This window comes from Pipistrellus hanaki (assembly GCF_964339955.1).
Source record: "Pipistrellus hanaki genome assembly, chromosome: 14".
NCBI classification, from domain to species: domain Eukaryota; kingdom Metazoa; phylum Chordata; class Mammalia; order Chiroptera; family Vespertilionidae; genus Pipistrellus; species Pipistrellus hanaki.
Genome location: NC_140516.1, coordinates 15,211,046 through 15,226,814, shown reverse-complemented (window position 1 = coordinate 15,226,814; position 15,769 = coordinate 15,211,046). Strand labels below are relative to the sequence as shown.

The following is a 15,769-nucleotide window of genomic DNA, read 5'->3' as shown; positions in this document are numbered from 1 at the left end:
CCTGCAACCAATATACATGCCCATGACCGGAATCGAACCCGGGACCCCTCAGTCCGCAGGCTGACGCTCTATCCACTAAGCCAAACCGGTTTCGGCTGAAGCTGTCTTTAACAAGGTTCTAGCCATTGACAAAAATATAAATATAGTTATTTCATTTAAAGCTGTTTGATATAGTTAGTATGTATTATTTGATATAGTGTGACACAGCTAATAAATATTCATTTGCTATGAAATTAGTTCCCAATATTTTCTTAAATAAGGGAGCTGGGTTAATAAGGAACTACCTTATTATTTCTTTTTTCTATTTTTCCCTACTTAGTCTAATGTCTAACTGTCTATGAATATTTTGGGGGTATTGGCAAATTATTTAGACTTTAGTCTTCTGAAGTTGCTGGCAGGAATATATTGCTGAGTTTGCTCTTCTGAATAATGAAAAGTGAGAGTAGGGGAAGTTGTACAATTTATTTTTTTTTTAAATATTTTTATTAAATTATTATCTGTGTGCATATTTTAACATTGTCCCCCCCTCCAATACATACCTTCCCTCCCCAGAGTTTTGTGTCCATTGGTTGTACTTATATGCATGTACACAAGTCCTTTGGTTTATCTCTTACCTCCCCCAGATATCCCTACCCTCCTGGCTGTAATTTGACAGTCTGCTTGTTGCTTTACTGTCTTTATATCTGTCTTTTGGATCATCAGTTTATAATGTTCTTTAATATCCATAAATGAGTGAGGTCATGTGTTATTTCTCTTTCATTGACTGGCTTATTTCACTCAGCATGATGTTCTCTAATTCTATCCAGGTTGCTGCAAATGATGAGAATTCCTTCTTTTTTATGGCAGCATAGTATTCCATTGTGTAGATGTACCATAGTTTTTTTTATCCAATCCTCTGCTGACGGGCACCTAGGCTGTTTCCAAATTCTAGCTATTGTAGATTGTGCTGCTATGAACATAGGGGTGCATATATCCTTTCTGATTGGTGTTTCTAGTTTCTTGGGATATATTCCTAGGAGTGGGATTACTGGGTCAAATGGGAGTTCCATTTTCAGTTTTTTGAGGAAACTCCATACTGTTCTCCACAGTGGCTGCACCAGTCTGCGGAATTCCCACCAGCAGTGCACGAGGGTTCCTTTTTCTCCGCATCCTCACCAACACTTGTCATTTGTTGATTTGTTGATGTTGGCCATTCTGACAGCTGTGAGATGGAACCGCATTGTTGTTTTGATTTGCATCTCTCAGATAATTAGTAACTTTGAGCAGGTTTTCATGTGCCTCTTGGCCTTCCTTCTGTCTTCTTTTGAAAATATTCTATTTAGGTCCATTGCCCATTTTTTAATTGGATCGTTCATTTTCCTTTTACTTAGTTGTATAAACTGTCTATAGATGTTGGAGATTAAACCTTTAATAACATTTGCAAATATGTTCTCCCATACAGTGGGCTTTTTTGTTGTTTTGTTGATGGTTTCTTTTGCTGTAAAAAAGCTTTTTATTTTGATGTAGTCCCATTTGTTTATTTTCTCTTTAGCTTCCATTGCCTGGAAGTTGTACAATTTATGATTCAAGTAAAGAATTTTAAAGTAAGTTTTGACTTGAATTTAACAATTTGTTCTGAGTGTATAAAATATATTTTTATACTACCACTAAAGTTTGATTTTTGTTATTAGCGTGAATCTTACGACGTGGGAAAATAAAATTACAGTGTTTTATAGTAAGATCAACCAAAGGACTTGTGTACATGCATATAAGTACAACCAATGGACACAAAACTCTATAGTTAACACAAGTTATTTTTCTTCTCCTGGAGTTAAGATGTAAGGGAAATTATTTTTTTAAATAAATCTTTATTGTTCATATTATTACAAACGTTCCTCTTTTTCCCCCCTCTATTGCTCCCCTCCACCAGGTTCCCATCCCATCCTCTGCCCTTTCCCTACCCCCCCATTGTCCTTATCCATAGGTGCACAGTTTATGTTCAGTCTCTTCCCGCACCCCCCCACTCCCCTTTTCCCCGAGAATCGTCAGTCCACTCCCCTTCCATACCTCTGATTCTATTATATTCAACAGTTAATATTGTTCATCAGATTTTTTTTTTAATTTCCTTGGTTTTTAGATTCACTTGTTGATATTTATGTATTTGTTGTTCATAATTTTTATCTTTATTTTCTTCCTCTTCCTAAAGAACCCCCTTCAGCAATTCATATAATTCTGGTTTGACGGTGATGAACTCCTTTAGCTTTTTTTTTTTTTTATTAGTGAAGCTCTTTATCTGGCCTTCGATTCTGAGTGATAGCTTTGCTGGGTAGAGTATTTTTGGCTATAGGTTCTTGCTATTCAACACCTTGAATATTTCTTGCCATTCCCGTCTGGCCTGCATGGTTTCTGTTGAGAAATCAGCTGACAATCGTATGGGTGCTCCTTTTTAGGTAACTACCTGCTTTTCTCTTGCTGCTTTTAATATTCTCTCTTTGTCTTTTGCTCTTGGAATTTTAATTATGATGTGTCTTGGTGTGGTCCTCTTTAGATTACTTTTGTTTGGGGTTCTGTGCGCTTCCTGGACTTGTAAGTCTAATTCTTTCCCCAGGTGGGGGAAGTTTTCTGTCACTATTTCTTCTAATATGTTTTCACTATCTTGCTCTCTCTCTTCTTCTGGGATCCCCATAATTCTGATGTTGGTTCGCTTGAAGTTATCCCAGAGGTTTCTTACATTATCTTCAACTTTCTGGATTCTCTTGTCTTCTTGCTTCTGTGGAGGAGTGTCTTCTGGCTCTTCATGTTCCAAATCTTTGACTTGATTCTTGTGATCTTCCATTCTGTTTTTAGGACTCTGTATAATATTTTTTTTATTTCAGACAATGTATTCTTTATTTCTAGTTGATCCCTTTTTATTTCTAGTTGATCTCTTTTTCGTATCCTCATATGTCTCGTTTATTTTATCAGCCTTTTTTAGGAAATTCTTGAAAAACCTTATAACCGTGGTTTTTAACTCTATATCCAGTCACTTGTCCTCCATTTCTTTCGTTTGTGATCTGTTTCCTTGTCTCAGCATTTTCACAGCTTCCCTGAGTTGGTAGGGTAACTGTGTGTTAAGGTGTCCTATATGGTTCAGTGGGTCAGCCTACAAGTTACCTGAGGTGGACACTCTTGGTGCACCCATTTGTGGACTGTGTGTACAGTCTTATTGTAGTTAAGTCTTGATTATTGTTGGTATCACTAGGAGGAACTGACCTCTAGGCCAATTGGCTGTGAGGATCAGCTGTGTCTATGCCGGGAGACAGCCTTATTCAACTAGACTTGGAAAATTGCAAAAGCCTCTGTGCTCAGCCTGGATGGGGCGGAGTTTCAGGGTGGAGCCTACAGCCTTGGCTTCCTGTCAGCCCCACCAGGAACTGAGGTTCCTGAGTCTCAGTGTTCCTCAGTATCCTTCGGTACTTGCTGCTTTGGTACTTGCTGCAAGCACCTCTGAGAGAAAGGTGCCCTTGAGTTTTGCCCACTACCAGACAGTCTAGTCTCTCCCCCAATGAGCCCGGAACTGGGGTTCAGTGCAGTCCGGAGCTTTTGTCTCCTTCCCACTAGGGCAATCCAGCGGCACAATCAATAGTCCGTCCTCTGTGCGCAATGTGCACGCCTCCAGGACTCTGCCTTTCGCCACTCCCCTGAATTTCCGCCTTCAACCCAGATTCCCTTCATATGAGCCTGGGTCCCCAGGGTCTGGCCTAGAACTGGATTCCGTGCAGTTGGAACTGGGGCTCAGTCCGGAGCTTTTATCTCCTTCCCACTAGGTTATGCCAGGCACTCAGCCACCCCCTCCTCTCCAGCTCAGTCCTCTCCCTATGCACACACCATGTCTCCGCACCTTAGGCTTTTACAGCTCCTCTGATTTTCCTTCTGGTTTTCTTTTTCTTTCTAGTTGTATAATTTCCAGTCAGTCAACTTTCCTGTAGTTCTGGATAATGTCCATTTTGTATTTTAGTTGTATTTTATTGAAATTGTTGTGCGAGGCTGCAGTTAGGCATTTACCTATGCCACCATCTTGGTTTCTCCCGGGGAAATTATTGTAATACTAGGACAGAAGTTGTACTTTCATTTAACTGCAAAACCCTGTTTTCCCTAAAGTTCTTTTTTTTTTTTTTTAATATATTTTATTGATTTTTTTTACAGAGAGGAAGGGAGAGGAATAGAGTTAGAAACATCGATGAGAAAGAAACATCGATTAGCTGCCTCCTGCACATTCCCTACTGGGTATGTGCCCACAACCAAGGTACATGTCCTTGACTGGAATCGAACCTGGGACCCTTGAGTCCACAGGCCAATGCTCTATCCACTGAGCCAAACCGGTTTTGGCTCCTAGAAGTTCTTAAGTTACTTATTTCTCCAAGATGTGGACTATCTCATACCAAAAGTATAAACTTGTATTTCCTTTCCAAGGGCCTGTGTTGGCAGTATCAATCCTAGAGATTTTCATTTTTTCCCCTCATGATTTCTGTCATTCTGAATATTTATTTTCTTAACTTTAATCTTGTTCTCTGCCTATAAGATTTAAATATGTGAGCAATACATGCCATTGCCTGAATGTTTTTAACTTCTTGACATACTTGAACACTTTTAGCATCAGTCAAGTATTTATTAAAAGCTTCCTGTATTCCTAAGATTTATTGAGTATACAATTTAAACAATGAAATAGATTCAATCTAGGATAGTTGTGGTAGAATAATTTAGAACATTGATGTCTCTTTAGCCTTGAGCACTTACATTTCTCTTAAAGGGCAAGTTAGTAAATATTTTAGGCTTTTTGGGCCATACAGTCTCCGTTGCATCTAATTGGCTCTCCTGTAACTACAGAGCTACTCAGTTCTGTTGTAGTGTGAAAGTAGATGAATGAACTATAGTTCACAAATAAATGAATGGACTTTGTTAGGTTCCCAGTAAAACTTTATCTATGAAAACTGGTGGCTGGTCTGCTCACCCATATTCTATAGCATCTTAACAAACAATATTCATAAGCTCTTATGTGTGGGGCACATAATATATCTAATTATGTGCTCCCAGAAACATATTTTATTGTTGTTGAGGATAATTTGTAAAATCATGGAGAACCAAGGACTTCCTGTTTTAAAATGGCCCCAGCCTGCAGGACCCACGCCAGCCAAGCAGAGGGACGCAACAGGTGGCAGGGTGGGGCGCGGGGCCAGCGAGAAGGCGTTGCTAGGCCGGCCAAGGCAGGTGCCAGTGGGGGTCCAATCGCCCCACTGGTCACCCCACATATTGGCCCTGATCACCAGCAAGGCCTAGGGACCCTACCCATGTATGAATTTTGTGCATCAGGTCTCTAGTCCTATATAATAAAGAGCTAATATGCTAATTAGACTGAACAGACCATCCAGACAACCATCTGGATAACTTTCTGGAGGAAGCCTGGCCTGCGAGGGCCAAGCCCCTTGCACAAATGTAGTGCATCGGGCCTCTAGTTTTAAAATAAACGCCAACCTCACATTTCTGCATGCTCTCTTAAACTGGAAGGAGGTAGGAGTTAGGATATTCACATGAAGGATGTAAAGTCTGATATACGCTATAGCTTTGTCAAGGCATGTGTTGTTGTAGAGTCCTAAATGTTTTCTTTGGGCTGATGGAGTGGAATATATTTGGGTCTGCGGCTAATACATGATTTTAGTCAATTAATGCCTTCCTGCCCCCCTTCCTTCTTTATTATTTTTTGGAGCTGGGAAAATAAAAGGTACAAGGGGATAAATTAAGCAAATGGCAAGTCAGAAACAAATCCATTACTCTTTTTGAAGCTTAGTTTAATGTGAGAACCTAAACTTCAGATTTAATGCACTATGACACTACTCTTTGAGGAAGTAATAAAGGCATATATGTTTTCCTTCTAGCAGCAAAAGATGGTGATGATTAAGGATTCAGGAATGAAGTTGCCTGACCAAGTCTATTTTTTTAAGGGGAGTGAATCGAAAGATCAAATGTTTACCCAACAACAGTAAATTCATGATATAACTACTTAATAACTGATGATTCCTAGTAAGAGACGTGATAGAAATGCAGGTCTTAAAATCAGTAAGAAGAGGAGGCAGGAAAGTATAGTTTATACTTGATAGCACTTAAAGCCAATATTAAGTGTTTTTAAAAGTAGATGAAAAACAATTTGTGTAATGGGTGTATATAAATGTGTTTGTATAAAATCTTGAAAACAAACCAAAATGTTCATTACTATTATCTTAGGATGTTGGGAGTTTGAGAGATTTTTAGTTTCTTTTATCTGTATTTTTTTAACTTTTCTACAAAGAATACATATTACTTAAATACTCAAAATGCTGTTATTATGTATGCTCACAGATGCATAAAACATTTGTTATCTGTCCTGACTTGAGGTGTATCTTTGTATTTTCTAGGTGCACCAAAGGCTTTCTTGGCAGAATTTGGGTGTTGTTTATTGCAGTACTGTTGTGCCCTCTGATGGTGAGTTTTGGCAAATCCATTTCTTATGTCTAATATATTTGTCCCCCTAAAGTCAACTATATACTCCTTTACTTAAAATTTGCTTGGAGTCATAGAAATAAAGAGGGTCCTAAAGAAGAGAAATTAAATCTGAAAGAGGATCTAATGAATTTAGATGAGAAATCAGTATGAGGAACTAATAGGCCCATTAATTTTCATGGATATGGAATATTACTGTCTCAGTTGTTTTGTTTTGTTTTGTTTTGTTTTGTTTTGTTTTTCTTTTAAACTGGGGACATAGTTAATGTGAAGCTCACAGAAGCACCATCTTTGGTATTTCTTAACCATTGGGTCTTCAGATAAGGGTAATACTAAAAAAAACTCCAGCCCCTTTGCAGTATCTGAGCCTACAGGGAAGCAACTGAAAGTCTGAGACCCCTCCCCCCTTGTATTTTTCTTCCTTTAGGCTCAAAGCTGTAATACCTTCTTTGGTGTGGAAAAGAATGAACAGATGCTTGAGGACTGTATATGGTCCTTTGTAAATGTCTATGATGCTGCAAACTGGCAACAGGATCTAAGTTTTGGTTGTTTAGAGGAGATATGTTTACTACTCTTTTTGTCATTTCTCTTACCCAATATTGTACACTGACAGTTTAGATTATTTGCTTAAGATTGGCTGTTAAATATATTTCCTCTGTGTAAAGCTTAGTTTGATAGAACTCTAATTTCAACCTTATAAGCATTGATTCTTTGGTAGAGCAACCATTGAAAGAGTACTCTGCAAATTTGTAAGGATTCCAGATCAACTGTGAACTCCTATGATCCCCTGTGTTTAATCAGTATTGATATTTGCAGTGTTTTCAGACACCACGCCCCCAAAGCTGTTTAGTTATCTGAATATATGTGTTCATTTTTTTGCTAAATTATCTAAACTTGGAGGAAATATCCATTTGTGATTACTCATTTGTATTATAATATGAAAAGGTTGAAAGGAAAAATAGGCCAGAATCAAAATCAGGAAAATAGTAGCTGGCTTTCTTTATCCTATCTCTTAGAAACATCAAGAACTGACAAAGTAATATTCGTATATAAATTAAAAAGCAGCATTCAACGCTTTGTTACAGCTGAGGACAGGTAGGTATATTGACCCCAGTCAAAACTCAGTATGTAGATGCCAGTTTTTCTCATATGGCCAAAAGGCACTGGACCATAAAGCCACTTCCCCATACCACCTACTTCTTTTCTTCCTTGAGTCCCTCCAAAACAGTGAATAGCTGTCACTCTTAACCTTAACACTGTCTTGGCCCATTAAGCATCCAAATGGGTGCTGTCCACATCTATGCCAGCACCACTCCCAGGTCCTATTACCTTCATCACCACTACAGGTAACATCAATAAAGAGAGAACTTCTCTCAATGTGTAAAATTTGTTCAGAATATTGAATCTTCTCAGCTTTTGCTGAACTAACAGCATTTCATTCAAAATTGTCTAGGTTTTATGATATTGTCTGACATTATTATATATGTCAGTATATATTAATATGTATTCCATAAGTTATGTATATTCAATATCAACTAAGTTACACTACAACGGGATAGTCATCTGCCAGTGGTTGTTATGATATTCAGAGGCAATTAACTTAAACTAACGAATTAATATTGAAATTTATATTATTAATTTTACCACTTAATGGGGTGACTATTATTATCCTATATGCCAATCTGTAAGGAAGTATTTCAATAATACAACAATGGCACAGTTATACTGAGGCATCTGGCTGCATGTTATCCCAGAACATAAGTACTAGTAGATTGTCCCTATGTTGCATGAGAGGTTGAAGGTAATATTTTCAAAAGCTAAAGGGAGCCAAAATGGGTTTGGCTCAGTGGATAGAGTGTCGGCCTGCGGACTAAAAGGTCCCAGGTTCGATTCCGGTCAAGGGCATGTATCTTGGTTGCAGGCACATCTCCAGTAGGGGGTGTGCAGGAGGCAGCTGGTCGATGTTTCTCTCTCATTGATGTTTCTAACTCTCTATTCCTCTCTCTTCCTTTCTGTAAAACTCAATAAAAATATATTTTTTTTAAAAAGAAAAAGAAAAAGCTAAAGGGATACATAATTTTAAACAGAGTGACTTCTAAATTTCCTGCCAATAAGAAAATAATTCATGTTAGTTATCAAGAAGTAGAAGCACAAAAGTATTTGATTTAATGCAACTCAGTGTTCTTACTACCAGCAAATTATTCACCATTCTTATTTTGTACTTCTAAGTTAATTTTACCTTAGGGTCAATATAGCATATGAAAAAACTCTGTCATTAATACACAGTGACTTAATAGAGTTTAGCCACCAGTAGTTAACAGTTCTGCCATCATTCATTGCTCTTTGTTGTAACTGCTGGGTCTTTTTTCTTAATCCTCACCAAAGGATATTTTCCATTGATTATTTTATTTATTTATTTATTTTAGAGAGAGTGTAAGAGAGGAGGAGAGACAGAGAGAAACATTGATATGAGAGAGACACATTCATAGGTTGCCTCCCGCACAAACTCCGACCAGGGGATTGAGTCTGCAACTTAGTTACATGCCCTTGACTGGAATCGAACCCGAGACCCTTCAGTCCTCTGGCCAATGCTCTATTCACTGAGCCAAACTGGCCAGAGCTGCTGAGTCATATTCTATTATCAAATGAGGGCTTGACCCTAATGTTTTAAAGTACAAAATCTAAAATACCACATTACATAATTATTACCGTATTTTTCAGACCATAAGACGCACTTTTTTTCCCCCAGAAGTGGGGGGGAAAAGTCCCTGCGTCTTATGGTCCAAATATAGCCTACACATATACTGTAAAAAAAAAGGTTTTTTACTTGCCCGGCTCTGTGTGGTCTCTGTGTGCTTGCCCGGCTCTAAAATGTTTCTAAATGCTGCTGTTTACTTTACAGGGTTGATTACATGTGTTTATGACTGTGATGTTGGGTTTTAATGCACATAAAATATTTTAGGACACTATTTGTTTCAGAATCTTTTTTTCTTCATTTCCCTTCTCTAAAAACTGGTGCGTCTTATGGTCCAGTGCGTCTTATGGTCCGAAAAATACAGTATATTTATACACTTAGTATATATACCTAATATTTACTGCCCTTAGTAATTGCTTATTAATAATGTTTGGAGAGGATCCAAGATGGCTGCTCGGGTATACACCTAGCCGCAGCAGCTCACAACAATTTCAAAGGAATACAACTAAAATGTAGAGTGGACATTGCCCAGAGCTACAGGTAGTCGACTGACTGAAAACTCTACAATAGGAAGGAGGGAGAAAACCAGAAGGAAAATCAGAGGAGCTGAAAAAAAGCCTAAGGTACGGAGACATGCTGCGCGCTCGCACGCACGCGCGCGCGGAGAGGTCGCAGCCGGAGAGGAGGAGAGGGCTGGGTGCTGCCTGGCGTTCCCTAGCAGGAAGGAAATAGAACCCCCAGCCTGGGCTGAACCCCCGAACCGGCAGCGCTGAGCCCCAAGTTATGTGCCAGACCCTGGGGACCCAGGCTCCGGCAGGGGGAGACAATCCCGGGGGACGGCGAAATGCGGGGCCCCCGGAGTCGCGCGCACATGGCGCGCAGAGGACTGAATGTTGACTCTGATGCTGGATTACCCTAGCCGGAAGAAACAAAGCCTCCGGCGGCAGCTCTGAGCCTCAGTCCAGACCTCCCCGAACTCCAGGTCTGGGCCAGTCCCTGGGGACCCAGGCTCGGGCAGGGGGAGACGGGGCTGTGAGGTGGAGTCCTGGGAGCGCGGCGAAAGGCCGAGCCCCCGGAGTCGCGCACACTGTGCGCAGAGGACAGTCTGTTGACTCTGATCCTGGACTCCCCTAGTGGGAGGGAGAAAGAAAGCTCCAGACTGGAGGAACGCCACGAGGAGCAGGAGCCCCTGCCGGACACCGGCCAGCTGGGCGCCAGCAAGGAGCCGGGCGACGGGGCCCCCAGTGGGGGGGGTGCCCCTGAGCCTTCGACTGCTGAGCGCTGGCAACGGAGCCAAGGACGGGGGCTGCTTCCTGGGCGGCGCCGACCCCGGCAACAGGCTGGAGCAGCGCGGGAGCCCGCGGAGAACAAAGGGGTGCCACAGGCCAACCTGCTGAGCTCCCAGGACAAGGAGGAAGAAACCAAAGAAGTTCTCAATGTGAAGAAATCAAGTGAGAGCAAATGATAGTAAAATTACTTAAGAAAGAATACAAAGAAGATCTTGAAAAATCAAAGACTAAGTCAGAACTCAACGCACCAGCCAACATTGCAACATAAATGCGTTTTGTTGTTTTTTTTAAAAAAAGAAAAAAAAAAGAAGAGAAAAAAGAGACAGAATGTTGGAACAGCGGCGACCAGGCCTAGAGTGGCCAGGCACAAGGCAGTGGCAGCTGGGCCCGGAGCAGCAGTGGCCAGGCCCCAGAACAGCAGCAGCCAGAACAAGAGCATCAACGGCCAGCACTGGAGCAGCCAGACCTGGGGCAGTGGCAGCCAGGCCTGAGGCAGAGGCGGCCAAGCCCAGGGTGGCCAGTCCAGGAACACCCAGACACGGAGTGGCTGGGCCCGGAGAAGCCCGGCCCAGAGCAGCCGGGTTGGGAGCAGCCAGGCCCAGAACAGCAGTAGACAACCACGAAGAATCCAGGCTGGGAGCGGCCAGGCTCGGAGCAGCCGGGTCAGGTGCGGCCAGGCCCGGAGCAGCGGCGGCCAGGCTGGGAGCGGCCAGGCCCGGAGCAGCTGGGTCTGGTGTGGCCAGGCCTGGAGCAGCGGCTGCCAGGCTAGGAGCGGCCAGGCCCGGAGCAGCAGCTGCCAGGCTGGGAGCAGCCAGGTCCGGAGCAGCCGGGTCTGGTGTGGCCAGGCCCGGAGCAGCGGCTGCCAGGCTGGGAGCGGCCAGGCCCGGAGCAGCAGCTGCCAGGCTGGGAGCGGCCAGGCCCGGAGCAGCCGGGTCTGGTGCGGCCAGGCCCGGAGCAGCGGCTGCCAGGCTGGGAGCGGCCAGGCCCGGAGCAGCCGGGTCTGGTGCGGCCAGGCCCGGAGCAGCGGCTGCCAGGCTGGGAGCGGCCAGGCCCGGAGCAGCCGGGTCTGGTGCGGCCAGGCCCGGAGCAGCGGCTGCCAGGCTGGGAGCGGCCAGGCCCGGAGCAGCAGCTGCCAGGCTGGGAGCGGCCAGGCCCGGAGCAGCCGGGTCTGGTGCGGCCAGGCCAGGAGCAGTGGCTGCCAGGCTGGGAGCGGCCAGGCCCGGAGCAGCCGGGTCTTGTACGGCCAGGCCCGGAGCAGCGGCTGCCAGGCTGGGAGCGGCCAGGCCCGGAGCAGCCGGGTCTGGTGCGGCCAGGCCCGGAGCAGTGGCTGCCAGGCTGGGAGTGGCCAGGCCTGGAGAAGCGGCTGCCAGGCTGGGAGCGGCCAGGCCCGGAGCAGCCGGGTCTGGTGCGGCCAGGCCCGGAGCAGCGGCGGCCAGGCTGGGAGCGGCCAGGCCCGGAGCAGCCGGGTCTGGTGCGGCCAGGCCTGGAGCAGCAGCTGCCAGGCTGGGAGCGGCCAGGCCCGGAGCAGCCGGGTCTGGTGCGGCCAGGCCAGGAGCAGCGGCTGCCAGGCTGGGAGCGGCCAGGCCCGGAGCAGCGGCTGTCAGGCTGGGAGCAGCCAGGCCCGGAGCGGCCGGGACCGGAGCAACCGGTCCCAGAGCAGCCGGGTCGGGTGCGGCCAGGCCTGTAGCAGCAACAGCCAAGTCCAGAGCAACTAGTTCGGGAGCGGCAGTGACCAGACCCGGAGCAGCTGGTTGTGGAACGAACCAGAGCAACAGAGGCCAGGCCCGGAGCAGCCAGGCCCGAAACAGCTCGCTCCTCGCCTGTACCTGCCCACGGCTGCCTCTCAGACATGGCTGGAAACTTTTGCGGGAACTTGAGGGTCTGCTGAATCAAGTGATGAAGGCTTAGATCTGGATGTGTTGAGTTAGTATAGCGCTGGGGTGTTGATCTGTAAGTGCCTTGGGTGGGGCCTGGATGAGGCTGGTTGACCTATTTGGAAATGTCTTTTGTGTGAAGTGTATCATTGGGCATGTGGAGGTATTATTGATATGAGATAATGCTAAGTAACAGATTTACTATCTGAAAAGGGATTTACTATCGGGGAAAGGGAGGGAGGAAGAGACTGAACATAAACTGTGCACCTATGGATGAGGACAATGGGGGATGGGGAGGGGGCGGAGGGTGGGGTGGGAACCTGGTGGAGGGGGGAAGAAATGAGGAACCTTTGTAATAATATGAACAATAAAGATTGATTTGAAAAAAAAAAAAAATAATGTTTGGAGATCTTCTATTATGACAATGATAGCTGATATAAATATATAGATTATCTTAAATGTCTAACTTTCCTCCCAAAGAAATCTAAATGGTTCTTGTTTTTTGTATGTGCCATAAATATTTTTGAGGATCTGGTGTAGGTTCTAGATTCTATCTCTAGAAAATTTATATATACTAGTACACATAGGAAATTTTACATATAATTTCTTAGTGACCAGACTACCTTAAACCAATTCATAGAATCCTTAGTCTCATGGACCCGAACTCAAGAACTTCTTTGGATACATTGCACACAGGTACACATGCACATACCTGTACACGCAGTCATGTTCCCTTTCAGGGGACGATTGTGCTTAGAGGTAAGAGAAGAGCTTTGGAGCAAAACAGAGCTGGGTTTACATCCCACTTCCACCATTTAAGCACCTTGTAACCTTAGGCAAGGTAATTAACGTCTCAAAAGTATTTTCTTATCTGTGAAAGGGAGAAGGTATTATTTACCACCTCCAGGAGAAAAGTGCACTTGGCCTACAGAAATAGTACTTCCCTACCAGAAACTCTTTCCTTAAAGGGTGGTTTTGATAGTGTTACAGACAGCTAATCTAAAATGTGTGGTTTGGAGTTCTCCTTTTAATTTTCTGTGCCCCAGATCCTCAAATGTAAAATGGCTCGCTGTGAAATGTTTACTATTGCATGATTAGCCTTTAGGGGTTCCCTTTCTTACTAATGGAAGTAAAGAATGAGAGTAATTTATCATCAGTGTAAAGGGGACAATCAAAGTTGTCCTGACGATTTTTAATAGCGTAAGTTAGAACATATCTTCACCTTAGCTACAGACAAAGCGCCAAAGGTGAGCTATAGTAAGAGCAAGAATAGCCTCTTCAACTGCCTTCATTTTTCTGTACAGAAATGTAATGCTACTAAGTTATTTCTGTATTAAATTGTGCTACAGAGTTGTGATTATTTTGTATTTAACAAAAAATATAATATTTCTTTACAAAAATTGTTTGAAGGCAAATAATTTTGTAGTAATTAAGGGTTATTGGAAATTCCTGTTTAATAATAAACACTCAACTACTTAATCAATCCAAGTATGGATGATCTTATAAATTCTTTACCTAAGATCTATGGATAGTTTGGGGAATAGATACCTGTCCTAATTTTTTTCTTTGATTTTTATCCCGTTACTGTTTTTAAAAAGCTTTATTGACATATATGTTACATACCATAAAAGTCACCTATCACTGTGTAAGTATCATAACAATCCGGCTTTAGACTATGTGCTTCACCCCTAAAAGTTCCTTTGTTTCTGTTTTGCAGTCAGTCCCTGCTCCCACCATATATCCTAGGCAACCACTAATATACTTTCTGTCTCTATAGTTAAACCTTTCCTAAAAATGTCATATAAGTGGATTCATACAAAATGTAGTTTTTTGCATCTAGCTACTTTTACATATTAATGCTTTTGAGGTTTACCCATATTGTAGCACATATTGTAGTTCTTTATTTATATCACTGAGTAGTAATCGAGTACGTGGAAATATCACATTTTGTTTATTCACTTACCAAAAGGAAAGCATTTCAGTTGTTTTCTATAATGTTGCTATCAACATTTGCTTATAATCTTTGTATGGACATACGTTTTCATTTTTCTTGGGTAGATACTTAGGAATGGAATGGCTGGGTCATATGGTAAGTATATACTTATCTCTTCAGTAAATTATAAAACTGTTTTCCAAAGTGGCTGTACCACATTGCATTCCCAACAGCAGGGTATGTGTGTCCTGGTTTCCCCATATCTTCCCCAACACTTGATATGGTCGATTTTCTTGATTATAGACATTCTAGTGGATTGTTTTCCTTGTGGTTCTAATTTACATTTCATGGATGACTAATAAGCATTTTTTAAGGTTTTATTAACCATTCAAATATTTTTGTAGGTAAAGTGTCCAAATTTTTTGCCCATTCAAAAAAAATTACTATTGTCTTAGTATTGATTTGTAAGGGTTCTTTATATTTTCCAAAGTTTTCCTGTTACTTTTGAAATCATTTTAGAAGAAAGAGAAGACAATTTTTTGTTATGCTGTGTTACTAATGGACATACTCTTGTACACAGTTGTAAGTTCTGTATTTATTGTCAACATCATATTGAAGGCACAAACATATCCCACTACTATTTTTCATTTCAACTTAAAAATAAAAAAAGAAAGAAATGAAACTCCAAAAATGATGGAACACAAAACTTCAGTGTTTTAATGTCAGCGTTCTCGCCAACCTAAATATGAAGTTGGAATAACTGAAACACCTTGTATTTTTCTAATTTTGAAATATATTCTACAGTTTGCATTTTTTTAGAAGTAGAAGTTTCGATTTAAAACTACCAGAATGTTATTGAACTTGTTCCATCACAAAAATATCCCCCTCCCTTTTTAAATGATTCTATATAATTGACCATCATTGCCAAGAAAACCAGTCACTTGAAATGTAAGCTTTATGCACTGACAGTATTTGAACTGGCTTAGTTTGGAATAGAAGCAAATTTATGTCAAATATCAGATGATGTCATCTAGTCTAGGATTGCAACATTTATTCCAATATTTTGAAATAAGTTTTGAGGAAATTGCAAACTATTCTATTTCTCTCCACAATGCAACTTGATGAAACTATTGATATTGCTCTGAGGAATTAGTTCCTAGTTTTTATCTGTCAATAAGCAACTTTTCACAGTTAAGGAAAAAATCCTAAATATGTGAGATTCTCTTATGGAAATTAGAAAGGCTGTTAACATTAGTGACTATCACCATCTTTGAAAGAGTGTTAATTTTTTTTGCCAAAATAACAACCAGAAAAAAAATATTTTTTACTCTGAGGAAGATCCTGTTACTTTACACAAATGATGCATCTTCCACACTTAGTATCATGAATATGTATATTGCCTCAGAGAGGAAAGGAACTTCACCCATTTTCCCCCAGTTGATACATACTGGCATTTAAGACTCTTCCATTAGCCCTAAAAGAAGCC

General features: G+C 42.2%; 1 protein-coding gene across 3 annotated transcripts in view; it reads left to right on the top strand.

Annotated features, from left to right (window-relative positions):
• The window catches only part of MCU (mitochondrial calcium uniporter), a 179,703-nt gene that overhangs the window by 124,520 nt on the left and 39,414 nt on the right, over window positions 1-15,769 (top strand). For all 3 annotated transcript variants that reach the window (XM_084904979.1, XM_084904977.1, XM_084904978.1), the window contains one exon: window positions 6,408-6,474. In XM_084904979.1, the coding sequence (XP_084761105.1) occupies window positions 6,408-6,474 (67 nt within the window). The remainder of the gene's footprint in view (window positions 1-6,407; window positions 6,475-15,769) is intronic.